At 42.7% G+C, this 27,522-nt stretch overlaps 1 protein-coding gene across 4 annotated transcripts in view; it reads left to right on the top strand.

Annotated features, from left to right (window-relative positions):
• Positions 1–27,522, top strand: part of Mxi1 (MAX interactor 1, dimerization protein) — a 69,960-nt gene that overhangs the window by 27,912 nt on the left and 14,526 nt on the right. For all 4 annotated transcript variants that reach the window (XM_041661304.1, XM_041661305.1, XM_041661307.1 and 1 more), the window contains exon 3: positions 10,089–10,118. In XM_041661304.1, coding sequence (XP_041517238.1) covers positions 10,089–10,118 — 30 coding nt within the window. The remainder of the gene's footprint in view (positions 1–10,088; positions 10,119–27,522) is intronic.

Here is a 27,522-nt window from a genome sequence, read left to right as displayed (position 1 = left end):
ACTAAGGAAAACTATAACTATAACTAACTATTCTTAACTCCATCAAAGACTCCAGAAAGATATAATATTACCTAAGTAAACAAGAACTAAGAAACTTCAAACTCTAGAAATGACAAAGACATCTCGCTGCCTGGACAGTCACCCAAAGTTCTTTTGTACCGTTGGGGCATCCATCTTCAGCCTTCAGGCCCATGGTATCCAGCAGACATTTCCATAAAGCAGGAAAATTCAAAGTCAGTTCAGTCACTATCTGTTGTGTCCTGCAGAATGTCTCGCAGACTCTTTCAAAATGAATCAGGAACCCCGAAAGATCATCTCACCTTACGCAAGTTCAGTAGTCCTCTCTCTGCGGGTTCTCTGTGTCCAGTTTATGCAATAGTCCAGGCAAGAGCAGTTTCTTGCCCAAATGGCTATCAAAACTCCATAACGAGCCTCTTCGATGCCCATCTTCCTCTTGAAATAGATTGGTGCTGCCAGGAGCAGAGTGTCTCATTGTCATGAAAAGTCCTCAGTTATTAAAACATTAAATGTCCTATTCTGTAATCTTTGAAAGACATGAAGAATGTCTATCTAAAATATATCTCTATATATCTAGAAAATCTAACTAACATGACTACAAGCTTTACTATTATCGATGATTATCCATTAACAACCTATATTTCTTAATTATACAGTACATATTTAAATGAACTACACAATCACAATACCTTAATCAAAATCAGAAACACTTATATATATAACAAACCTGACCTTAAATCTCTATCAATAAAGCAAAATCTATACTAATGTAAATTATTCATATCTATATCATATCCCCCTTTAAATGTAAAAGGACGTTTATAAACCATATTTGGGAACATGGGCGCAGTTTTTTCTCTCCAAACTGCTTCCTGCTGAATGGGGGCGTCGTTAATTAGGTCTTTCATGGTATAACCTGTGTGCTAGTTTCATCTCAGTTGGCAGTTGAGCGAAGCAATTTTCTGAAGGTGTTCACACCAACCCTTCAGGAGGGCGTGGTCCATCATACCAAATCGGAATAGAAGAAATGAACAGCGTCTCATCCTCTGTGAAAACAAAATAAGAAACTCCTTTCCAAAGCATCATGTCCTTAGATCCAAATTTCAAAGTTAAGGCATTTTCAAAGTATCTATGTTGGATTAGTTCGGCAGCATTTATAAACAAATATCTTTTAGCATCTGTTGCTCCTTCCTCAGCATTTAAATAATTTAAAGAGAGCATAATAGCATACAGTATCAAAATTTTCTGTGTATTTTCCATCTTTGTACAGCTTTGTTTTAACCTCGATTTTGTTTATTTTTACTTTTAACTCTTTGCTTTTTGAGACAGGTTCTCTGTATCTTTGACCTGAAGTAACTCTGTAGACCAGGCTGTCTTTGAACTCTCAGAGATCCGCCTGTCTCTGCCTCCCAGGCATTCGGGATTAAAGGCGTGTGCTACCACACACAACAACTCTCTTCCTTTTTTTGTTTTTTACTTTAAGAACTTCAACTTTTAGTCTGCATATATTTTTAACACACTGTAAACCATTTAAAAATTTTATTTGTCTTTGAATCTCTCTTTACTGTATATCTCTCTTTTTCTGACCACACGAGCCTTTAAATTACTGAGCAATATGGGTAGGATTAAAGGCGTGGCTTTGCCAGCTAGATCCAGTCCATTCCTTAGCTTTCCAGCCTCATGGCTGATATACAGGCTGTAGCCATGTTTACTGCAACAACTGTATGGCATTTCAAGGTCCCTGCCAGCAAGTGAGCTACAACAGACAACACTCACGTCCTCTCTTGGTAGCCGGCCCTCTTGCCTCAAACAGTCAGAGTTTGCCCTGGCAGGATGGCCCAGAAAGCCAGCATTTTTAAACGGCGCAGCTTTTTTCCTGCTACGGCTGAAAACCGAAAAGCATGCGTTCAGCTTTTCGTCAACACCATTTAGTGGCAGGACCTCTTAATGAGCTGCAGGCTTTGCAGCTAAAGCTGAGTCAGGAAGCCTCTCTTAGATGAGGTGCTTGCTTGCCTCTGGCAAGCAGAGCAGACCCGAGGACACAGCGAGTCTAGTTGCCATCAAACTAATCGTAGCACTTTACTCCATTTATGCTCTATTCAAAAGCTCTGTCTCCCGCAGGAGCCAGACAGAGATCGCAATGGCGGCACAGCCCCAGGAAGTCGCGCTTTAAAATGACACAGCGTTTTTTTTCCTGCTACTGTTGCCGAAGCAGGAAATCTCTCTACAGCACGCCACCAACAAACAGCAAAAATCTGTGTTAAACTCTCGCTCCCTTATTTTTAAGCCTTCTCAGGTTTTTTAAGTGGGTTTAGTTGTCCACACGTCTGGGCGCCAACTGTAGTAATAAGGGCAGCAGGGCCGCTTCCCCAGCACCCCAGCCGCCCGCTCGGCTAGCTTATGCCCCGAAATAACAACACACAAACTGTATTCATTTAATCACTGCTTGGCCCTTTAGCCCTAGCCCTTACTGGCTAATTCTCACATCCCGATCAACCCATCTCTAATACTCTGTGAGAACCGGTCTTACCAGGAAGATTCTAGCCTAGTCCATCCTGGGTCGGAGCTTCATGCCCGGAGTGGGGCATGGCGTCTCTCTCAGGCGTCTGCTCCGGAGAGCAGAGCTGTGGAGTCTCTGAGCTCACTTCCTCTTCCTCCCAGTGTCCTATTCTGTTTTCTCCTCCCACCTATCTTCTAACCAATAAAATGGGCCAGGGCAGTTCCTTTATTAGCCAATGACCTTCCTCCATCAAGCGTATGCCTGGTACTGTCCTATGTGGCTGGGTAGGTCATAGACCCAAAGAGAGAACCTAGGACTATTACTCTGCCAAGTGGACATCATATTAAACCAGCTTGTAAGATTAATTCATTCATCTTTCAACCCTCATCGAAGACGCTTCGTTTTATAGTAGATGGTGATTAATACAGAAACCTGCCCTGGCTGGTACCCGGAGAATAAAGAGGCGGAGCATTCAGCTCTAAATGTCTGTGTCACATCGCTTCCTCGCGAGGCTCAGGAACCATCACAGAAGGGCAGGAATAAAGATTTTAATTGGCAGAACTAGTAGACGCCTGCAGGAACATAGCATGTGAACTCTTACGGGCTGGGACTGCATGCAGAAGACCTGCACAGGATCAAGCCTGCCAAAATCCCAGCGAGGATGAAGGGGGGATCAGGAAGTCCCACCCCTCTCTGAGGAGGTACTGGCAGTTGATACCTGCTGTGGCAGGATGTCAGTTTTCTTCAGGGATTCTGGCTCTGAGGGGCTACTACACACCAGTAGATACCTGTGCACATGCATGTGGCAATAAATGGATTTAGTGAACATAAAATCTAAACAATAAAAGCACACAGAGTTGTTAGGGGATAACAGTGAAATTGGAGGGAGGTGATGGAGGTGGATTTGATCAGAACATACTGTATGCATATATGAATATTAAAACTTTTTTATTACCAAGCTGAGTTTGAAGACGTGTTCATAGTTGCAGCCTGATAGCATGGACTGTCAAGTTGGGGGCGGACATATTAGCCAGCATATCTACAGTTAAAAATGTTGGCACAGTGCCAAACAGTAGTGGCCTATGCCTTTAGTCCCACACTTGGAAGATAGAGAGAGGCTATTCTCTTGAGTTACAGAGCAAATTCCAGGACAGCCAGGGCTACACAGAAAAACCTTTTCCCCCCAAAACAAAACAAAGCAAAAAGTTAGCACATCCTTATTTGGCATATGTAGGTGTATTTGTATATTTACATAAACACACTGTATTTCTGTTCTCATGAAACTTCCCACCTAATGAAAGAAATACTCATGTGAATATATTATTTCAAAAGATGGTGAGCTTCTCGGAAACACAGAACCCAGTGAGGTATGTAACAGAGGGCCTGGTTAGCTGATCCCTGAGGGAGAGCTTCATGGCTCTGAACATACATAACCTTGCTTTTACTTATCCTGAACATATAAAAGACTTTCTCTAATAAAGGGTATGGTGTGTGTCGGTTCCCTGTACCTGCCCACTTCCCCTTGTCCCCCCACCGTTAATGTGCTTTGTTGTCCTACACAGTTTGACTCTACTTCTGTCAGACATGATTGTGTGTGTGTGTGTGCGTGTGTGTGTGTGTGTGCATACATACAATGTCTAGAAACTACACAAAGAAAAACATCTTTTTCTGAAACTGACTTAGTTCAGTTAATAAAGATACCTACAGTTGCATCCATTTCTCTTCATGGTGACAAAGTCCTATTGTGCAAACATTTTTCTCATGTTTGCTTATCTGTGACATCTTAAGTTATTGTAGGTTTGTTGTTGTAGTTATTGTAGTTTTGTTTCGTGTGTAGAATATTAAACCAGTTAGTTGTCTTTTGATGACATTCAAATAGTCTGAGGTGTTTTCTTGTCCTTCCAAGTGACTCAAGGGCTGAATTATGCTGCATGTACCTTGTATTGTAAACATGGAGACTTAAAACTGTGTCAAAGGGTGCATTTCTGTGGGTACAGAGGTGCATGCCCGTATTCCCAGCACCTGGAAGACTGAAGCAGGAGGATTGTGAATTTTAGGCCAGCTTTGTTTATGTAGTGAGACCCCATCTCAGAAATAAAAAGGGGGAAAAAGGTATCTTATAAAAATAGTAATAATTATCACCTGCGTGTAATATGCTAGCTGTGCATTTATAAAGTCCATAACATGTTATCATCTCATTCCGATCTTAGAAAACTGTATAAAGGGTAATTGTTTTCTTCAGTTTGTTCTGACATAAGGATTGTATTTGGATTGTATTTCATGCAACATCCTAGGTAGAACTAGAGGGGGAAGTAGAGGCCCTGGACTTGTTTCTCCAAGATTAGCAAAGACTTTTTAGTAATAATTCACCTGAAAATTAAGACTCAGACCTGTGCCTGTCACTGTGCCAGTGTTCTGCCTTTGCATCAGAAGCCCGAGAAAGTGGTCCATGGCTGATGTTTGTGATGCCATTTGAACCTTTATTTTATTTTCCAGTAACTATTGAAATTGCTAAATTTGATAAAGCCGTGGACTGTCTTGCATTCTGCATTTAATTAATGAACCAATCCAGTAAATCTTTGAAGACTCTAATAAGAGATTGTAAGGCCATGCATAGTGAGTTTGCCTTGATAATAAGAAGAAACGCGAGTTTCCAGGCTAGTCCTGCCATCACATGACCTGTATAGAAACTCTGACAATGTGTTCTCATCACACTGAACGTGCTAATCTTAGTTTCTGTGTTTGATCTTCCTCTGAGGCCCAGGCTGTTGTTGAGCCTGAAGTGATTATACTGCTTCAGCATCCCACATGCCGGGATGCCAGGCCTCCATCATCACCCTTGGCAGCAGGGTTATCTCTTTCCATCTGCAGGCTGCCCCGTGTGTTATCCTCTGAAGGCAGCGCCACAGTTTTGTTTTTGTTGCTGTGATGAAATGCCCTGAGAATCAGCTTGAGAGACGAGGTGTAGCCTGGCTCACAGTTCCGAGTTAGGCTCTGAAAATGCACGAAAGACACTGCAGGGCTTCAGACAGCTGACCCCATTGCATCTATCCCCAAGAAGTAGTGCAGAATGACCTCATGCCTGCATGGTAGTGCGTAATAGCGCAGAAGGATCGCATGCCTGCACGCCAGAATGTCATAAGTCCAGAATGACCTCATGCCTGCATGCTAGTGCATAGTAGTGCAGAATGGTCATGTGCCTGCATGCTAGTGCACAGTTCTCCATGCTTACACAGTTCAGAACCACCTTCCTAAGGAATGGTGCCTTCCACATTCAGGATGGGACTCCCTGCCTCAGTTAACACAATTAATAAACCTCTCACAGATATGCCCACAGGCCAGCCTAGGCTAGAGACCCCTCCTTTTCCAGGTGACTCTGCCTTGAGTCAGGTTAACTGTCCAAATCGACCCTCACAGGGGTAATCACACAGAGAGCAGTTGGAGTGTCCACCAGCCAGTGGGTGGGCCAGGACAGGGGTAATCACACAATGTGGGTTAATTTCTGTGCTGGTTGTAGGTTTTGTTATTAAGAGAAAACATAGTATGAAACTGTTCCCTGCTAAAGTTTACAAAATTTAAATTTTGCCATCTTTAGTGTCTTTTACTGCCTTTTTCTCAAAAAAAAACTATATATATGCCTTTAAGTGGGAACATGGACAAAAATACTCTTTAAAGAAGTAAAAACTGGGTGTGGTACATAAAACAGTAAATAGTAATAATATAATCAGTGTACTTTGAAGTTTTGCTCCACTGATTCCCAGAGTTCTCCTTTTCTACCCTTTTTGGATATAGGCATCAGAGTCCCGTCACCCTACGATAGCTGCAGTTTTCTGGGTGTGTGTGTGTGTGTGTGAGAGAGAGAGAGAGATGGACTTTAAGTTATGGAGTAGAAGATACACAGTTGTTTTCATAGATAATGTTCAGTTCACTGCGTAAGAGCAGCATTCATTAGGTAGTTGAAGGTTTAGAAGCAAATGAAACAGAAAGTGTGGACTCATTGAAGGCTGGCTCACTAACTAAGCAGGCTATGTCGTCTCCATGCCGGGACGGAGGCTGTTCTTTTCCTCTCTTGGCAGTGATTTTATGCAGGTTCAGTTTTCTCGTCCGCTCTTCCACTGCACCGACTGTGCCCTAAATAAACGCTGAGGAGCTTGTGTTAGAGTTCTGTTGTAGTCAGAGAAACACAGGGATCTACCCGCGTGAGATAGAAGTGCCTGTCCCAGTATGGGCCACACAGAAGGCCTCTCTTAAAGTGATGTTATTGGCAAAGGCCACCTGTGATTCGGTGCTGAACCAAAGATGTTTTTCTGTCTTTGGACGTTGATTCAGCAGAGAAGAGCCGTCTGAAAGGAAGAGCTGGCTGGTATTTGCTCTCAGAGCTGCGTCTCATTTAAAGGGGAGCATCAGCTAACCAAGAGGCTTTTCAGAGCGCCAGAACCTTGTGGAGAACTTGTGATTGAACGTTCCCTGACACATTGGGACGGCTTGGGTGGACCACAAGTTGTCACAGAAGCAAAAGGTTGTTTGGGAGTGTGTTGGTCTGCAGTAGATCAATTTACTCATTATTATTACTAACATCATCTGCATTATTTTCTGGGTGTGTATAATCAGGCACCTTCATCTCATACAGCTCATCCGAGGTTCATCCGTGTATCATTTAGTTACTTGTCTTTCAGTTTCTCTTTTCCTTGTAAGGATTATTTATTTCCAGGCAGATTTCATGTGTAACTGAACACCTGTCAATTTGTCTTACGCAGTATGCTCAACAGTGTTTAGAGTAATATATTTTTAGTTTTGTAAAAAAAAAAAATTTACTGTTGCTGGAGAGAGAGAGGGTTCAGTGGTTGAGAGTGTCGGCTGTTTTCTCCGGAGCGCCAAGGCTCAACGTCAAGCCCCATGTGCAGCTCACAACTGTCTAACTTTAGCGCCTGGGAATCCAATGCCATTTCCTGGCCGAAGGGCACCAGGCACATGGGTGCTACACTGACATACATATAGGCAAAACACTCATACATGTAAAAACTTTTTTAAAAAGTTACCTAGACAGGGTGGTATGGTCTGTGATTGTAGTATTTGGGGGGCTAAAGCAGGTGGATCAGGAGTTTCAGGCCAGGCTGGGTTACCATGCCTCCAAACAATAAGGGACTAACATTTCCTGAATGCGTACTATGTTCCCGGTGATTTTGCATGTTTTTTTTCCTCTACTTCTCACTATAACCTGGTGTGGGACAAATGCTGGCCAAGGCATGATGATATTTGAATTTTACAAATTAGGAAACTGCGAACCAGGTTAAGTAACGTTTCCCAAGGCTTCACAGCTAGTGTGAGTGCCAGGCTTTTGTTGCCTGACACTGTGGGTGTGTGACTTGTGTACATTGGTGTTCCCTGGTGTCCCTTTGGACTGGTCCACTCTGTTTTCCTCTAAATTCTAGTTGAAACAATCCCTTTAAGTAGGTTCCAAACTTGACTGATACCAAATATGTCCATCAATTAAGCCCCAAATCCAAGGGTACCTTCTCCAGGGTTTTCTCAGTAACCCCATTTGGAAGTAAACCACTGTCTTTGCACTCCTGTGACCGTTGGTGTCTTTCTTTGTGAACTTAGTTTACCTTTAGTTACAGTGATTCCTGTACATGTGTGAGTTCCCCAGCCAGAAACCCTTTCGTTCCTTGTAGTCTGAGTCGGTATAGAACCCGGAGAGCATTCAGTATTTGCTCTCTTAATATTATGTGTAAGAGGAGTAAACACTGGGAGACCAAGGTGGGATGGAAGTCATTAGTATGTTTGTGATTGCTTTGTTTCTTGCTGTTTGGGAGCCACATTAAATTCTGTGGTGGTGTAACTAGACGTGTCTTGGGTTTCCTACTTCAGTAAAAAGGTTCAGGTTCTTATCGTTTCTTTCTTTCTTTTTTTTTAATAAGACAAATAATAAGTCTGTTCAGGACAGGCAGAAGGGACCTGCTGTTTTAATTTTGTTCACAGCAGTGGGCCCGATTATGCTCCTTTGGTCTCAGCTTTTTATAATAGGCTCAGTATAGTGTTGGAATTCCACCATTGGTTATCACTGAATGGATTATTCTTTGTGTTTATGGCTACCAGTGGGATTGCCAGATAGGTTAGCATAAGTTTATGGTAAACTCGCATCTACTTTTCTATAAATACAGCGTTGCTGTTGATGGTATACTGTGGAATTTTATAGAGAGATTGTCTCTTATTCTTATTACTTGTTATCAGTTTTATTTTTAGAGGAAGGCAGCTAAACCCAAACTTTCCTTGCTAGGAGGGCACAGGAAATCTCACCATTGATTTTGAAGGATTTTTAAGAAGTTAAATTTCTCAACCAAGCCTTTTGGGAATTGCTGAGATATCTCTACTGTGCACGCCTGGCATCCACATAAAGGTGGGCGGAGAAACCCTACTCCACAGAGTTGCCCTCTGGCTTCCATGTGCACCACGGCACACGTGCCCACGCATGTACACACATATACAACATCAGTAGTGGGTAAATAATTATATCCTACCATTTCCTTTTTCACTTTTTTGCTTGAGCATTTCACGCAAACCAAAAAAAAAAAAATCTAAACGGAATAAACGTAGAGTGGTAGACTTTAAGCTCTGAGCTTTAAGGTCCAGGTTGTTTGGTTTTATGGTTTCTTTAGCCTGAATTGTACGTACATTTGCTGCTCATTTGGCTGAACTCTTGAGATATTCTAAGATTCTTTTTTCTTTTTTGAGGGAGAAGTGCTTCTATTAAGATAATCTCTTTGCAATGAGTGTCAGTCTTTTTCATCATGTGGAACTTTAATTGCCAATAAAGCAAAAGGTAGACAGACAGACAGACACATACTCAGTCCTCTGGCTGTTAAACTCAGGAACTCAATTCTCACAGATTGTGAGGCTCACAAAAATACCTGTTAAGATTTGTGGATCTACTGTTAAATATCCATAGGGAGGGGGGATAAAGTTAAAACAGTCAGTTAGGTATTATTTTGAAAGCATTTGACATTAACAAGGGTACGTAAAGTGATATGGGGCGTTGTAGCTCAGCTGGAGAGTGCTTGCTAGCATTCATGAGAGTGTGGGTTTGGTCTCAGTGCCACATAAAACCAGGTGTAATCGGGCATGCTTGTAATCGAGCACTTGGGAGGTTCTCAGTTACACTGTGAGTTTGAGGGTTCCTGGACTACAGGAAACACGGGCACTCACACAATGTAAAACGATCAAAGTTTTCGTCCTAACAACAAGAACTTAAAATCTCTTTTATCAAAGTCATGTTTTAAATTCTGGGCTTTTACACTAGTAGCACACTTATTTAAGGGAACTAGTGTAGCATAATTGTGATTCTTGCTAACTAGCTCACTGTATTTTGCTGTTTAGCATAGATTTGTTAGCCCTTGTAACAGTCATTTGAGGCAAGTGTAACGACTCAGGTCAGCTGAGTTGAGGTATAGAAGTCTGAATGCTGGGTGTTGAACTCCCTGGTTGTGGTAAACTGCTGATGAATCCCCCAGGGTGCCTTGCGGCTTTATTAACAAGCCTGGCTAACGCTCTCTTTTTTTTCTTCTTTTAGATCTACACACAATGAGTTGGAAAAGAACCGGTGAGTCAGTGATGAAGTGCAGCTTGTATTTGTTTGAAAGTAAACTTGCTGTTTTACCTGAGAAATGAAAGTGGTTGACAGTGTATGGATAGTTGTTATTTTATTTTTAAGATGTGTAAGTTTATCGATTGTGATACATTGTATTTTCTGGAAAAGGTGATTTAAGAAGTAAGCATGATACTGAGCTCATTTGAACTTGAGTTTGTGGGATGGCTTCCTTTCTGTCTCTGAGAACAAGTTAGCTGGGATAGGTTCATGGCTTAAAACATGGTCTGGCTAAAGGATTGTGTTTCTGGATTAGGTAATAAAGTGACAGACTTGAGTGCATTGGATCTTTGCGCTTTGCTCGCCCGGTTATTCATCCACTCAGCAAATGCTTGCCGATCAGAACTGTGTGGCCTCATTGCCGGACACACTGGGGAGTTCGCTGAGAACAGAGAAGGATGTTTAAGGCCATTTATTTGGTCCTTAAGGAACTCAAGTTTTGTGGGTGTGAGAGAGAGAATTGGCTACGATGATGGACGGTCACTTAACTATCATTTGAAGGGGGTCTTGAAAGGCTCTGTTAGACAGTGAGTGAGCAAGAGGTTCCACTTGAGCATGAGTGATGGCCACGTGCACGAGGCACTGGGTTCCATCAGTGACAGTGCAGTAAAATGAAACGAAAACTTAGAGCATGGAGTGCCAGGCATGGCAGCACACATCTGAAGACCCCAGCATCTGTGAATCTGAGGCATAGGAGGATCCTGAGTTCAAGGTTCACCTGGGCTGTGTAATAAATTCAAGAACAACCTGGTCTACTTCAAGCAAGATCCCGTCTCAAAAACAAAATGGGATTGGAGAGCTAGCTCAGCAGTTAAGAGAATTTACTTTCTCACAGAGGACCCAGGTTTAGTTCCCAGCATCCACGTGGTGGCTCTCACAACCACTCATTACTCCAGTTTCAGGGGATCTGACGCCCTCCTCCAACATCCCTGGGTACCAGGCATACACATGGTACACATACATACATACAGGCTAAACACTCAAATACATAAATAATACAAAAGCAACAAAACAATAAGACAATTAGAATATATCTTGCTTGGGCCCCATGAGTTAAATATTGCTAAACAAGTGGATCTTGTAATTATTTCCTCCTTATGGATGTGGCTCTCATTAGAAACCTGGCAAAAAGCTTTTAACACACATCAAGACAGTGTTTGGTAACGATGTGGGTAAGGACTTTGAAAAAATTGAGTAAATTTTATTTATTAATGCATATCATCACTGGCTTCACCACAGCATAGAAATGCGAAGGTGGTGCTTACCCCTCGTGTAAACAACCCCCTGCGAGTTGTCTAGTCCTCTGTCCTGCTGCGATGCTGGACGGCTTTGCAGAGGCGTTGTTCCATGGTCTTCTGCTGACCGTCTCGCAAAAGCTGACCGACAGCCTTCGTTTCTTTCTTCTCTGATTATTTCCCCCTTTCATGCTGCTGTTTGTCTGATTGTTTTATTCTTTTTCCCCTTCCCTGGGCCACCACTGAAAGGTGGTATAGTAACCTTTCCGAGACACAGCCAGCCGTAAAGGCTTCTTGTCATTAGGAACAAAACTGTAAGGTAGCAGCATGCACAAGAGGGCCAATGCCAAAAGGAAAATCAAATTGAATACTTAATGCCTTTCCTCTGGAAGGCTGCCAGCTTGTGGCTGAGCAAGACATAGGAAGATTTACAGGGGTGGGGGTGTTTCTCGGGAAGACAGCACAAGAACGTCTGAAAGCTCAGCCTGTATTCTTAGATATTTTTAGCGCCCACCAAGTATTATTTAATAGTTGTTATTTCCAGGGCACAGTTTTTATTTACACTGTTATTTAAAAAAGGTCACCGTGGATTTTGAGGCTTTTGAGGTCAGCGGCCTTAGAACACGCTCTTCACTGAGGGAATGAGTCTGTCAGAGTAGCAAAGCAGCCTGTCTTCGTCTGGAAAAGGCGTTCCTGGAGTAATTTTGTATTCTTGAAATTTTGCCACTTTATATATACATATACATATGTGTGATATATATATGTCAGAAAAAAATGTTTTCTTTTTAGTTTGCTCTAAAATCTCGACCTAAAGCTCTCTGAGTTGGTGGTTTTCTCTGAGGCCAGTGCAGCGGGAGTAAGAGTAGGTGGTGTACAATGTTAACACATAGTAGGGAAATTCCAGGCGGTTCTCCTAAAGCCCTGAGCTTGCTGAAGCCTGGGTTCTGGCCTCGAAGAGATAATAGCTAACAAATGTTGAGGTTCGTAGTCTTAGGTCTGAAAGCCCCAAAGTGGAGACTCGGGGCCAGGGACCCCTGTAGTACTTTGTTCAAATCACCATTCCCAGATACCTGTAGCTCCCTCATTCCAGAGCTTTCAGTAGCTCGGACACTTGGGGAGATCTCTGGAACTGGTTTCCTCCTGGCATCACTGAGTCAGGAAGGCGTACTGAGCTGACGCAGAGCACGTCCCTATGTCGTCTCTACATAGGCCCTGACAGGCCCAGCACTTGCATGTTCAGTGGCTCCACTTTCCTCGGGAATCCGTGAATTGTCTCACGGTAAATTGTTCCTCAGGAACCTGTGTGAATTGTCTCATGGTAAATTGTCCCTCAGGAGCCTGTGTGAATTGTCTCACGGTAAACTGTCCCTCAGGAACCTGTGTGAATTGTTTCATGGTAAACCTTCAGGAACCCGTGTGAATTGTCTCGGTAAACTGTCCCTCAGGAACCCGTGTGAATTGTCTCACGGTAAATTATTCCTCAGGAACCCGTGTGAATTGTCTCTACCTCAGGAACCTGTGTGAATTGTCTCATGGTAAATAGTCCCTCAAGAGCCTGTGTGAATTGTCTCACAGTAAACTGTCCCTCGGGAACCCGTGTGAATTGTCTCATGGTAAACTGTCCCTCAGGAACATGTGTGAATTGTCTCATGGTAAACTGTCCCTCGGGAACCCATGTGAATTGTCTCATGGTAAATTGTTCCTCAGGAATCTGTGTGAATTGTCTCACGGTAAACTTCATGAGTCTTTGAGATCCAGGTATTCGGATTTACTTGTCTGTTGGCTTACATATAAGTGTGGTCCTTTGACAGAGAAGAGACTGTTAGTGCAGGTCTGGATGCCACTTCATTGGGTTTTCATTTCCTTACCTCAGATTACTGGTGATGTTTTCTGCAGATTCAACAACTTCAGCAGGACTTTAGTGGTCAAGTACCTTAGTGCTGACTGCAGGGGAGGCCATTCAACCTTAGGAGATGCCATTCAGCTGAAACACAAGGCTCACCCTTCTTACCTCTTTGGCAAAGCTGGGAGGGCCAAATGAGGACACTGGACTAAGAACGCCTCGCTAGGCGGAGGGAGTGGCTGTGATAAAAGAGAATTAAGTTCAGTGGATGGTAATGGGTGTCCTCCGTACATAAGACGTCCTCCGCATCCCTGAGGGAAGGATGATGTAAACACTGACGGAGGACCTGCTCTGCTCCCCATCTCACAGGGCTGTTCTGATTCCAGAAGGTAGGAAAACAGAAACTGGGGGTCATAGAGTATTGAAAACTGGCTATTCTGGCCATCACAATTACCATTTGAAACAGGCTGGATGTGAACATAAAACAATCCGGACCGTGACCCTGGCTAATATGGTGGCTATGTTATTATTAAACTTTCTCTTCAGTGACGATTAATAAATACCTGGCATTGTGGTACATAAAATGAAAAATATGATTTAAACTTTATCCTGTATCCTTATGGTTAAAGTCATCATGGTTTGATATTCATAAGTTTATCTTCTAATGCCATGATCTAGTTTAGGGACCTGTTAATGTCTGGAAAGGGGCACCGACAGTGTTTTCAAACTGAAGCCCATTAGTAGTGTGTGATTTCGTGAGCCAGAGAAGAGAGTAGAAAACCCTGTAAATGCAGAACCGCAAAACCTGTTTAAATTCGATCATGACGTCAAAATGCTGTGTGCTGTAGTAAAAGATACCGCTGTATCACCAGGAAGAATGTGTGCTGACCCGTGACGCCGTAGGAAGTAGTCAGTGTGACAGAATTACAGAAGCCGGATGGTGGCACGCAAAGTTCCGCCCGTGCGCCGGTGAGATGGCTCACTGGGTACAAGTGCCTCCTGTGCACAGATCTGACAGTGTGTATGTGTGTGTTCTCCAACCCGGGCACGAATCTGACAGTTTACATGTGTGTACTCCAGCCCGGGCACGAACCTAACAGTGTGTATGTGTGTGTACTCCAGCCTGGGATCCACTGTGGAAGGACAGACTTTGTTTCACAGGTTACCCTCTGACCTTCCCATGTGCACTGTGGCCCTTGTGCCCACGCTGTCATATACATCATACACATGTGCATATGCAATAAAAATTATGTCCAGAAAGTAATAGATCACGTTGACTGGTGGGTTAGCAGAGTCCGTCACATTACTAATAGGAGGTAAGACCAGAAAAGCAGTGTGGGATTGGGCTGTGGGGTGGTGCTTGTACTTCATTTGGTTGGCAGTGATATTTGAGGCTTGTGTTTGTTCTTGTAGTGTTGGGAATTGAACCGCAGGGCCCCAGGCTAGGTAAGTGTGCCACCGAAATAATTACCCAACCAAGAGGATTTGAGGTTTTGTAGGGAAGATAAAGGGGTGACCAGAGCATTGACAGAGGAGGGGCCTACCAGCTGGTGTTGCCCTCCTAAGATTTCTGTCCTATCAGGACATGAAGGCTAGCCCCTACTACGTAGCCAATTTGAGGCCAGCCTTGGGAACATGAGACCAATTAGTAATTAATTATAAAATAAAATGTAGCTATAGAAGATGGGAGACCGGTTTGGTGTTTTTGAAATGGGGACGGAAGAGGACAGGATGAGAAGTACTCAGAGTGTTGTTACCTGCCACCGCTCGGTGCCTTTCTAATCTCAGAGCAGCAGGTGTGGGCTTCCCGAGTATGCATTTCTCTGTGTGCAGCCCCTCAACTGCCTTCTAATTAAATCACATAAAACCTATGGCCTGCGAGTCCCATGACTAACGTCCCATAGGAGAGTCCCTCTTTCCTGTGCTCCACCCCACCCCACAGAAGCACTGTGCTTGCCTGAGGACTTCGTGCTTGTTTTTTCTGTTGGGAAGCCTTTCTTCTAGCTCTCAGTCACTGTGTACGCCTCAACCTTAGATGTCTCCTCAGTGGTAAAATGTTTGTCTGTCGTGAGGCCCTGGGTTCAAACGTACAGACGCACTCTTATCTACCCAGCCAGTGTATCAAATTATAGTTACTAAGGAAAACTGAGGAATATATAAAATACTCTTGAGATCTCAGCATGAGTGATAATTTCATAGAGGGGAATAGAAAATTTAATGAATTATTGAAATGTAAGCAAAGTATATGATCTAAATTTACAAGTGGGAACATTTTTTGGGATTTTTTACCTGGCAGAAAACAAGTCTCTTTTTTGAGATGCTTGGTGCCTCCTCCTGTGCACTGTGGTATTGTGTACTACACAGATAGGGCCCAGACATAGATAAAAGGAACCGGTGTTCTTGATAAAGTTTACACTTTGTGAGATCTTACTCATTTCTTATTGTTTGCAAATGGTTAAACATTTTTATGAAGAAAACTCATGTATATATACTAAAAGGATAAAAATCTCAGAAATCATTTTAACTTTGTCTTAAAATTTTATTTTTTTATTATTTTATCTTTTTGAGACGGTCTCAGTCTGTACCCCCGGCTGGCCTGGAGCACAGAGAGCCACTTGCCTGCCTCTACCTCCTAAGTGCTGAGATTAAAGGCAGGCTAGAATATTTGATGTGTTCTGTGTATCACAAGTGTTTGCTCATGGTAATGAGTACGGTGTCCCACAGACATTTAGATAAACTTGATTTCCCTTTTGACATTGACCCTCTGTATGCATGCTGCTAAATTAGAGTTTTATTTCCAGAGCCCAGAGATACAGCCGTTTCAACAGTGAGTGCTTTGGTCTGCCCTCATCCGACTGTTGAGGATTCCTTGGTGGGAAAAGCATTTCTTAATTTGGTTTTAGCTACAGGTTCTGTGTGCTTGTAGGACATTTGTTTAAAAAAATACTGTCCACTTTTATGCACAGCAAGCACATTCTGGGAAAAAGAACACCTGTCTTATTAGGAAGAAATCCTTAAACTGGCTAGGCTGAACTTTCAGTAATGCTTTAACTAATGGTATTTAAAGCAGAGTTAGAGTAGGTTTCTGTAGTTTTTATCATGTTTGTCTCACAAAGCAAAATTATTTATTTGTGCATAATTAAATGTCTGAGGAAAGTACATGACCAAAAGAGATACGTGTCACCTTGGCACTCCTGTTAATGGGGAAAATACCATGTTGACTTTATTTCTGGTTGGAGTTCTTGTAGCAGGGACACCTTAGTTGTGAAAGTGTGCATGTGTTGTGTGTGTGTGTGTGTATGAAGGTTTTCTTTAAAGGCAACGATAGCAAAGCAATCCATACGTCTCCATAGATCATCAAACTGATCTGGCCTACACTAGTCCTCAGAAGCCTAGATTTCCTAATCCCCAAGCTAGAACTCACTCACACTACCGTCTAGGCACATACAAGACAATGTATTTTTCAGAAACCCTGTCCTGACCATACATAGCGGCCTCTAAACTCTTGAAAGTTCCCTCTTATGTCACTTCTTTGATATGCACGACTCTGTCTCTTTAGAGAGCACACACCTCCCTTCTAGACTGGACGCACCCCATGTGAGCACAGGCTTTGGTAACACCTTGCACTCAGTTTTTAGGTGCTTTTGACTAACAGGTACCCAAGTGAAGTAATAACTTTCTGTAGCAGGTTGTGTCTTTTGTCAGATTAAAGGAGAAGGAAGAAGTTAAATGTCAAGTCAAATTTAGCTGTGCCTCCTCCTGTTCTTCCTTCTCGTGCTCCTCTTCTTCGTGAATCCTGCAGCTTCAAGACAGAAAATATTTTAGGAAGACACAAAGCGAGATACTTGCAGCCCTGCAAACATCTTCCCTTTCCACTCCTGCTTCAGAGAGAACAGTTTGTCCCCATGGGATATTCTAGGTGGATGACCCACTTAGGAAATGCGTGGTGACTGCGAACGTGGGTGTGTGTCGCGGGACAGTGCCTCTCGAGTGGACACTTCTGCAGATGCCGTGGTGCATCCTCCATGTTTCAGCTGGTAGAGCCGACCAAGTATTCAGTTATAATTCGACTTTTACTATAAATGGCATAAAAACCAAGACCCATCTTTTTTTGCTCTTAAAAAAATACACATTCTTTCACATTATTCTATTTTTTTAATTTAGCCAAGTTCAGTTATGTAGCATAGGTTGGCTTTGAAGTCGTTTTTTTAGCCTAACAGCAGTAAGTGTTTGGCTCCTTTAAGAACTGATAGATAAGTTTGTGTAAGATGAGTTATTGGGCTGGGGAGAGATGGCTCAGTGGTTAAGATCATGTACTGCTCTTCCAGAGGATCTGAGTTCTGTTCAGAGCTCTCTCTCGCTCTCTCTGTCTCTCGCTCGCTCGCTCTCTCTCTCTCTCGCTCGCTCTCTGTCTCTCTCTCTCTCTCTCTCTCTCCAGCTTCAGAGTGATCAGGTGCTTCTGCACATTCTCTCTCTCTCTCTCTCTCTCTCTCTCTCTCTCACACACACACACACACACACACACACACACACACACTTAGAGTATTTTTAAATGAATTGGCATTTGCCTATCATTTAAAGTGTTGAACTGGACTCTGGGGGATGGCTCAGCAGGCAATGGCACTGGTCTCCAAGCCTGACAACCTGAGTCCAGTCCCTGGGATCCACATGGTAGAGAGAGAACCAGCTCGAACCAGCTCCCCAAGTTGTCCTCTGACCTCCATGTGCAGGCCACATGAGTGCTCCACATACACTTAAATAAATAGAACAAAAATTGGTTTCATTTGGTCTTAGAATTTACCAGACTGGGCGGTGGTGGTACACACCTCTAATCCCAGCACTCTGAAGGCAGAGGCAGACGGATCTCTGTGAGTTCAAGACCAGCCTGGTCTACAGAGCTAGTTCCAGGACAGGCTCCAAAGCCACAGAGAAACCCTGTCTCGAAAAACCAAAAAAAAAAAAAAAAAAAGAGCTAGTTCCATGACAGCCAGCGCTATACAGAGAAACCCTGTCTCAAAAAACAAAACAAAACAAACTACTTTATACCATTCTATTTCTGTCTAGGATTGTTTATTTATTTATTTAATTTGGGGGGGGGTTTCAAGACAAGGTTTCTCTGTGGCTTTGGTATGTGCCTCCACTGCCCAGCTCTGTCTAGGATTTTTTTGTTTAAATTTTGGAAATCTGGATTACAAACATGTCTGAATTTCACTTTGTACAATGAACCCGTGTTTCCTGTGAAGTGAAGCCTACTATCCAGGGTTTCTCGGTGCCCTTGATAGAGCCTGGAATCATGGGGTCCAGAGGGGCCGGGTGTTCTGCGGGCCCAGCAATGGGCAGCAGGGAAAGAGCAGCTTCTCTGTTCCCAGAGTAACACAGTTTGGTCTCTGCACCCCATTCCTATTTACCCCATTCCAGTTTACATTGAAAATAGGAAATACTCAAAATGCAGGTTTAAGATTTTCCTCTAACTCCTTGGGTTTGTTTTGAACTTCCTTTGGACACTAATCTATGGCGACTAGTAATAAGTAGTTGTCACATATCTGTGCTGGTGTCTCCTGTATACCATTAACCTCAATATGGAGTTTTCTGATTGGAAATCTCTGGTGGAAAGAGGAGTTCATTTGAAGTGGCTTAGTTCCCGGCACTGACAGACTCCTCGAGGTAATTACAAATCCACCGACAAGTACTTATTAGCGTTGGACTCTGCTAGTTACTAGGGAGAGCGAAACAACAAGTCCTGGGTCCTGCTCTTGATTATAACCTAACTAGGTAGAGCACAGATGTTATTACAAAGCCTCGGTAAAGAATATAATTAGGTGCTGGGTTGCGAGTGTGGCAGATGGGAGTTAAGGTAAACTCATTGTGGGGGCTGTTGTGGACTCCGGCTGGTGTGAACAACCTGGTCATGCTTGCTGATTTCTGTGATCTGCCTAGTATTCCAGTAGTTTATTAGAACAGGTCTTGGGTTTTCAGTATGTCCGTTTGAATTCAAGTGTAGTTTATCCCTTGCTCTGAGGTGAAGTCAAACCGTTCAGCACGGATAAGATAGACGGGCGCCTGAGTGTTTTCAGAGAATGGGGTACAGCCTTTTATTCATCTGGTTTATATTGCTTCCCTGCTGTGTCTGTGGCAGCTCAAATAGTCTTCTGTTTTTCTGAGACAGGGTCTCACTATAGTCAACAGTATCCTTGAACTTGTCTTCCTCGGGCCTCAGTTTCCAAGTGCTAGGATTATAATTTATGTATTTTTATTTTATGAGCATTGCCTGCATGTATGTCTGTGAGAGGATATCGGGTCCCCTGGAACAGGAGTTACAGGCAGTTGTGAGCTGTTATCTGGGTGCTGGGAATTGAACCTGGGTCCCCTGGAAGAACAGCCGGTGCTCTTAACCACTGAGCCATCTCTCTATAGCCCCCCCAAGTGCTGGAATTAAAGATGGTATCCCCACTCCAAGTTTTATACAGTGCCATTTTTAATTGAAAATAAAATTATATTCATACAGTGTATTCTGGTCATGGTTTCTCCTCTCTCATCTCCTCCTAGATTCTTTCCCACACTTCCAGCTCCATATCTTCTTTCTCTTTCTGTTAAAATAACAGACAAGCAAATAAAAAAGACAAACAAGGATAAAACAAAACAAAGAAAGAAACAGCTTAGAAATGTAGCAACACACATATAAACACACGTGCACACACAGACTCGTACAAACAAAACCCATCAAAACACAAAATCTAGAGGCCATGACATACAGGCAAAAGAAAGCAAGATAGATGTGCCCCAACAAAGTGTTAGGAGTCGAAAAAAAATGTTTTATCCATTTAGCATGTGTTTATTTCTCCTTCTGTTCTCAAGGTGATTAGTTCTTGGACTCCGTGATATTGTAGTTGAAAATGAAGAGCAGCAGTGCTCTCCTGACCAGTCAGAAGTGATTCTTTACATGGTGCTGAGTATTTGACTGGGACTTTTTTACATGGAAAAATTTCTTGAAGGTTCTTCATAATTGCATTATAGAAGAAATTATGTCATAAGTAGTCAATTGACATCCAGCGGAAGCATTCATATGTTGCTTAATTTCCCGACAAACCCCATGATGGAAAGACTTAAAAATGAACTTGGAAAATACTGAAATTAGATTATCGGGTTCTGTTAAATAGTTACATATGTCTTGCTTAATTTCTGTTTATTAATTTGTATCCGCCCAATTATAAAGTAAATTTGGAGGAAACAACTGAAAAAAAAAGTCCAAAAATACCATGGAGCTTGTTCTGTGTTGTCCGTCTGCTAGTGGGTGTGGGGCCCGTCCTCAGGTGTGATTTGTGTCTCTAGTGAGACTCCCTCCTTGCAGGTGATCGCAGTGCCATTTTTAATAGTTGCAGTTGTCCTGTGAAAAGTTTTCCCTCTCTTTGTGGTGCAAATGTTGGTGAAGACCCAAGTGCCTTGTGAAAATAAACAAAAACTTGAGATTGCCACACTCCACTTGAAGATTTTAGCTGTTTGGGGCTTACAGGAGTAAGATTAACAATTATGGCAGTGTTGGAGCAGAATGAGGTCAACATGTGTAACGGGAACTTGCCAGGGCCCTAAGTCTTTTAAGCACCATTCTGTTTCAGATGAGTGGTGAAGATGTTCATTTGAGTCTCTAGCATGCCCTGCCTGAGGCAGGCTTTGTAACTTAAAAGCACGCCCAACCCTCTGTCTTAAGCTTGCCTAAGAACTGATGCTGGCCTAGGATGTCAAAAACCCACACAAGGACGCACATTCTCTCCCTCTCCCTCCCTTTCTCCCTCCTTGCCTCCTTCTCTCTCTCTCTCTCTCTCTCTCTCTCTCTCTCTCTCTCTCTCACACACACACACACACACACATTCTCTCCCCCTCTCTCTCTCTCCCTCCCTCTCCCTCCTTGCCTCCTTCTCTCTCTCTCTCTCTCTCTCTCTCTCTCACACACACACACACACACACACACACACATTCTCTCCCCCCCCCCCCACACAAACACACACACACACTTCACAGAATGCTCTGCTTTTCACTACTTTGATCAGAAGTGATTGGAACAAGTCTGGCTCATTTGAAAGACCCTAAAACTACATGAGAAAGATTTCATAATCTGGAAATGCAAAGGCTAAATTAGAATATGCGAGTAATTTATAAATTGTAAAATACACATAGATTTCTTCACCAAAACCATGTCTAAACTTTAGGAAACTTTACAACTTAAAGGAAAAATTTCCAGATTTTTCTTTCTTTCTTTTTTTTGAAAAGGACAGTCCTACTTATGTATGTTAACTATAAAGGATCTTATAACCACAAATAAAAACAAATTTAAACAACACTTTTGTGTTGTAATAGGAGCGGCGGGGCTGCGTCCCCAGCACCCCAGCCGCCTGCTAGCTTATGCCCCGAAATAATTACACGGACACTGTATTCTTTTAAACACTGCTTGGCCCATTATATCTAGCCTCTTCTTGGCTAACTCTCGCACCTGGACTATCCCATTTCTAATAATTTGTGTAGCACCCCTAGGTGCGCTTACCGGGAAGATTCTAGCCTACGTCCATCCTGGGTCGGAGCTTCATCAATCGCGTCTGCCCGGGAGAGGGGAGCATGGCCTCTGAGCTCACTTCCTCTTCCTCCCAGCATTCTGTTCTGTTAACTCCTCCCACTTATGTTTTTAACCTATCAGGGTCAAGCAGTTTCTGTATTACTTAACCAATGAAATCAACAAATTGATATATGACACTCCCACATCATTTCCCCTTTTTCTGTTTAAACAAAAAAGAAGGCTTTAACTTTAACATAGCAAAATTACATATAACAAAACAGTTATCAAGTAAAAATTACAATATTTACATCTATTTTATCTTTATCATAACTAAGGAAAACTATAACTATAACTATCTATCTATTCTTCAACTCCATCAAAGACTCCAGAAGGATACAGTATACCTAAGCAAACAAGAAAAAAAGCAACTTCCAAATTCTAGAAATGACAGAGACATCTCGCTGCCTGGACAGTCACCCAAAGTTCTTTTGTACCGCTGGGGCATCCATCTTCGGCCTTCAGGCCCATAGTATCCAGAGACATATCCATGAAAGAGGAAAATTCAAAGTCAGTTCAGTCACTATCTGTTGTGTCCTGCAGAATGTCTCGCAGACTCTTTCGTGAATCAGGAACCCCGAAAGATCATCTCACCTTAGGCAAGTTCAGTAGTCCTCTCTCTGCGGGTTCTCTGTGTCCAGTTTATGCAATAGTCCAGGCAAGAGCAGTTTCTTACCGAAATGGCTATCAAACTCCATAAGGAACCTCTTCGATGCCCATCTTCCTCTTGAAGTAGATTGGTGCTGCCAGGAGCAGATATGTCTCATTGTCATGAAAAGCCCTAAGTTATTAAAATATTTAAAATGCCATATTCTATAATCTTTGAAAGATATGAAGAATGCCTATCTAAAATATATCTATGTACATCTAGAAAATCTTAACTAACATGACTACAAACTTGACTATTATGATTATCTATTAACAACCTATATACATTACATTTTAAGTGAACTACACAATCACAATACCTTAATCAAGATCAGAAATACATATACATATAACAAAATTGACCTTAAATCTCTATCAATAAAGCAAAATCTATACTAATGCAAATTATTCATACCTATATCATATCCCCCTTTAAATGTAAAAGAACATTTATAAACAATATATGGGAACATGGGCGCAGTTATTTCTCTCCAAACTGCTTCCTGCTGTATGGGGGTGCTGTTAATCAGGTATTTCAGGGTATAACCTGTGTGCTAGGTTCATCTCAGTCAGCAGTCGAGTGAAGTAATTTTTTGAAGGTGTTCACATCAACCATTCAGGAGGGCGTGGTCCATCATACCATATTGGAATAGAAGAAATCCACAGGGTCTCATCCTCTGTGAAAACAAAAGAAGAAACTCCTTTCCAAAGTATCATGTTCTTAGATCCAAATTTTAAAGTCAAGGTATTTTCAAAATCTCTACGTTGGATTAGTTCAGCAGCATTTATAAACAAATATCTTTTAGCAGATGTTGCTCCTTCCTCACCATTAAAACAATTCAAAGAGAGCATAATAGCATACAGTATCAAGATTTTCTGTGTATTTTCCATCTTTTTTTAAATATTTATTTATTATGTATAATTTATTTATTTATTTATTATGTATACAATATTCTGTCTGTATGCCTGAAAGCCAGAAGAGGGCGCCAGACCTCTTTACAGATGGTTGTGAGCCACCATGTGGTTGCTGGGAATTGAACTCAGTACCTTTGGAAGAGCAGGCAACGCTCTTAACCACTGAGCCATCTCTCCAGCCCCCTGTATTTTCCATCTTTGTGTGGCTTTACTTTTAACTTTTTGCTTTTTGAGACAGGTTCTCCGTATATCTTTGACCTGGAATAACTCTGTAGACCAGGCTGTCCTTGAACTCTCAGAGATCCACCTGTCTCTGCCTCCCAGGCATTGGGATTAAAGGTGTATGCTACTACATACTTGAACTCACAGAGATCTGTTCATCTCTGCCTTCTACACAGTGGGATTAAAGGCGTGTGCTACCACACCTTGACGTCACAGAGGTCAATCTCCCTCTGCCTCCCAAGTGTTGGGATTAAAGGTGTGTACTACCACACCCAACTACTCTCTTTCTTCCTTATTTTTTTACTTTTAAGAACTTTAACTTTTAGCTTGCATATATTTTTAACACACTGTAAATCATTTAAACATTTTCTTTGACTTTGAATCTTTCTTTTACTGTATATATCTCTTTTTTGACCACATGAGTCTTTAATTTACCAAGCAATATCAGTAGGACTAAAGCCGTGGCTTTGACGGCTGGATCCAGCCCATTCCTTACCTTTCCAACCTCATGGCTGACGTATTGGCTGTAGCCATGTTTACCGCCACAACTCTATGGCATTTCAAGGTCCCTGCCAGCAAGTAAGCTGTAGCATTATGTCCACAGACAACACTCAAGTCCTCTCTCTGTAGTCGGCCCTCCTGCCTCAAACAGTCAGAGTTTGCCCTGGCAGGATGGCCCAGAATGCCAGCATTTTAAAACAGCACAACTTTATTCCTGCTACGGCTGAAAACCGAAAAGCATGCATTCACTGTTTGAGTGTTTTGTGGCAGGACCTCTTAAAAGAGCTGCACGGCTTTGCAGCTAAAGCTGAGTCAGGAAGCCTCTCTTAGATAAGTGTGCTTGCTTGCCTCTAGCAAGCAGAACAGACTGGAGAAACTGCTGCTACCAAGACAACATGCTTTACTCCATTCTTTCCCAAGCCTTCTCAGGCTTTACATGGAATTCAGTCATCCACGTTGGGCGCCATTCTGTTGTCATAGGAGCGGCGGGGCTGCGTCCCCAGCACTTTTGGGCTTTATAAGATGATGGGTGTGTGTGACGTTTGGGTCACGGCCAGGTGGAAGCTTCTCTGGGTTGTACCATTCACTGGTGCCACTGATAAGCGCAAAGCTCTTGAGTGTTTGGATTGTCACTGAGTAGAGTCATTATGCCTATATGTCTTTAAACTCTTTGGCTCATTTTAGTCCAGCACAGTTCACAATTAGTCCTTTACAGTTGTTGTTGGTGGCTGGAATTGAACTCAGGACCTCTGGCTAGTGCTCTTAACTGCTAAACCATCTCTCCAGCCCCTACAACTATTCCTTTATAGAACACCTTGTATTTTGTAAAACTAAAAAAAGAAAGAAAGAAAATTCAGTCTCTTCCAAGTAAGTTTCTTTTTTTAAAAAAAAATAAGTTTTGCGATTTATTATGTATATTGCACACCTGTGTATCAGAAGATCCTGCTGTAGATGGCCGTGAGCCATCATGTGGTTGCTAGGAATTGAACTCAAGACCTGGAAGAACTGTCAGTGCTCCCAACCACTGAGCCTTCTCTCCAGCCCCCGTAAGTTTCCTTTTCAATTAGAAATTCCGCCTTTGCAGGCGAACATAGCACAGGTTATAGCACAGGTTAGGTAGAGCCAAGAGGCTTGCAAAGGAGAAGACTCTTCCTTAGAACAGCTGAATGCTGAGTTCTCATAAAGCTCTTGAAAGCATTTTTTTATTGCTGTATGTTGGGTCATATGAGGAGTGAGTGTGGTTTTCTTGGCTTGCAGTGTTAAATTCTGGTGTTTTTAAAGAAAAATCGAATAAATAAATATTGAGTATTTCAGCATTTCAAAGGATCCTGCCCATATCTTTTGCGAATAACAAATGTTGGTGACCCCAAATGCTGTTTCAGGCCTTTGACCCTTCATTATTTGAGAGGAAATATATGTAGACAGGTTTTGCAAGCATAGTCTCCAAGCCCTATCGGCTTCTCTGGTTGGACAGCGGTTTTTACTTCTTGTTGTAGCAGTGTGCAGCCCTGGTAAGTCTTCTCATCAGCTGTGATGGATCGCGGGTTTTCGCTGTCAGAGCTAACGGAACAAGTTTCCCTCCACTTGGCTTCTCCTTTCTCTCAGATCCATGGAGTTAAATGAATTCTTCTATTGATGTAATCAAAGTGTGCAGTTATCTGTCGACTAAAAGTAAATAAAACCAGGGAAATCTTACTGATGAAGCAAATTGTATATGGAAAATTAGCAACATTGAGCTAAGCCTGGAGGAACACAAGGTAGTCCTGGAGCTCCCATCCCTCTCTCACGTTATATTCCATGAGCTTTTCCAGCAGAGTCTGACTGGACTCAGACAAATGCAGATAGAAGCAGCTCAGATACAGAGCTGTGACCGTGTGCTTTAAGTCAGCAACTTTGGCTCAGTCCCTTAGGGAACCTTCTTCTCTTCAGAGAAAGCGTTTAAAAATACAGTTTTAAAAGATACAGTCCTGAGCCGGGCGTTGGTGGTGCACGCCTTTAATCCCTGCACTCAGGAGGCAGAGGCAGGCGGATCTCTATGAGTTCGAGGCCATCCTGGTCTACAAGAGCTAGTTCCAGGACAGGAACCAAAAGCTACGGAGAAGCCCTGTCTCGAAAAATCAAAAAAAAAAAAAAAGATACAGTCCTTAAGGCACATTCCATTGTGCTTGCATTAGAAGGACTTGCTGGTCAGTCCCTACTACACACTGAAGAACTTCACCAAAGGGTCCCGCTTGGCGCCAGGTGTTTTGCTATGCTAGGCACCGAAACACCGAAAGAAATTCAGAAATTTCTGTTCATTTGGACTCTGTGGTTAGGGACACACATGTGATGTAGGGTAATGAAAGACAAAACTCAGACAATGGAGTAATTTAGAAATAAGATGACGTATCAAAACATCAGTTCTGTGTCATTACTGAGATGTGGCGTATCTTACATTCTGTGAGCTTTACTTTCCCAGAGGTTCTGAACGGCCTGTTAATGCTTTAAGTTTGTGAAGCAAAGCACGTTGGCCAACATTTGTTCTTTGTTGTCCATTTCCTGTCCTAAATTTCATCACCCCTCCCCTCCCCCAAACAAACCACAACATTTTGATTTGGGGAAAATTACAATAAAACGGGACTTTAAAAATAATCCGAGCTAGCTTAACTGAATTGGCGGGTGTCCAGCAGAGTCAAACCGTTTGCCATCTGCTAGTGGTGAGCATGCTTCCCCCTGCGAATCACCCGGCTCTCTCCATCTCAGGTTCCTCGTGCTCAGGGCAAACTAAACATCCACATTTCGGGGACGCGTCAATCCTAGGCTTGCTCTTGTTCATTTAATAAATCATGTCTTTCTTCCTACGTTTATATACCCCCTTAAAACGAGCTGTTATACTAACACATCTGAGAAATGGGGCCATTCCAAAGGACACAGGCTTCCAGGCTTCCATTGTCACTTAGCTTCTAAACGGTTAAATCGTGAAGCAGGCTTCAAGGTCGCTTGTGCTGTATAATATAAGATCGCCACTTTATTGAACTTCATTTCTCTGCCTCCTGAACGGCAATTTGATTGGCTGCAGTAGAGCGGTTGTGCCTGGCTCTGGGTTGGATTGGGGTTCGTTGTGAGAGTTTGCCGTGAGCTGGTGTGGAGGAGATTTAATTCTCTCAGCATCTCGTGTCTCACAGCAGCTTATCTCTGCGTCTCCCATCTGATTTGCCAGCACGTAGGAAGTTTGTTTTGGTTTCAGAATGTACTTTACCCCATGGTTGCTGGCAGGGTACAATGCTATTGACATCACTGTGTTTCAAATAGAAAATTAACAAGTAGCTACTGTTGTGATTGCAGACTGCTTTCCCAGTCCCTGTGAGAGAATGCTTTTTCCTCTGGACAGTAATACTGCTCAGCCCCTTGGTA

The sequence above is a fragment of the Microtus oregoni genome, unplaced genomic scaffold (assembly GCF_018167655.1).
Source record: "Microtus oregoni isolate MIOR12 unplaced genomic scaffold, Mior012 000012F_ref0000307, whole genome shotgun sequence".
NCBI classification, from domain to species: domain Eukaryota; kingdom Metazoa; phylum Chordata; class Mammalia; order Rodentia; family Cricetidae; genus Microtus; species Microtus oregoni.
Note: the sequence above shows the minus strand (reverse complement) of the source record. Positions and strands in the feature narration are given on the sequence as shown.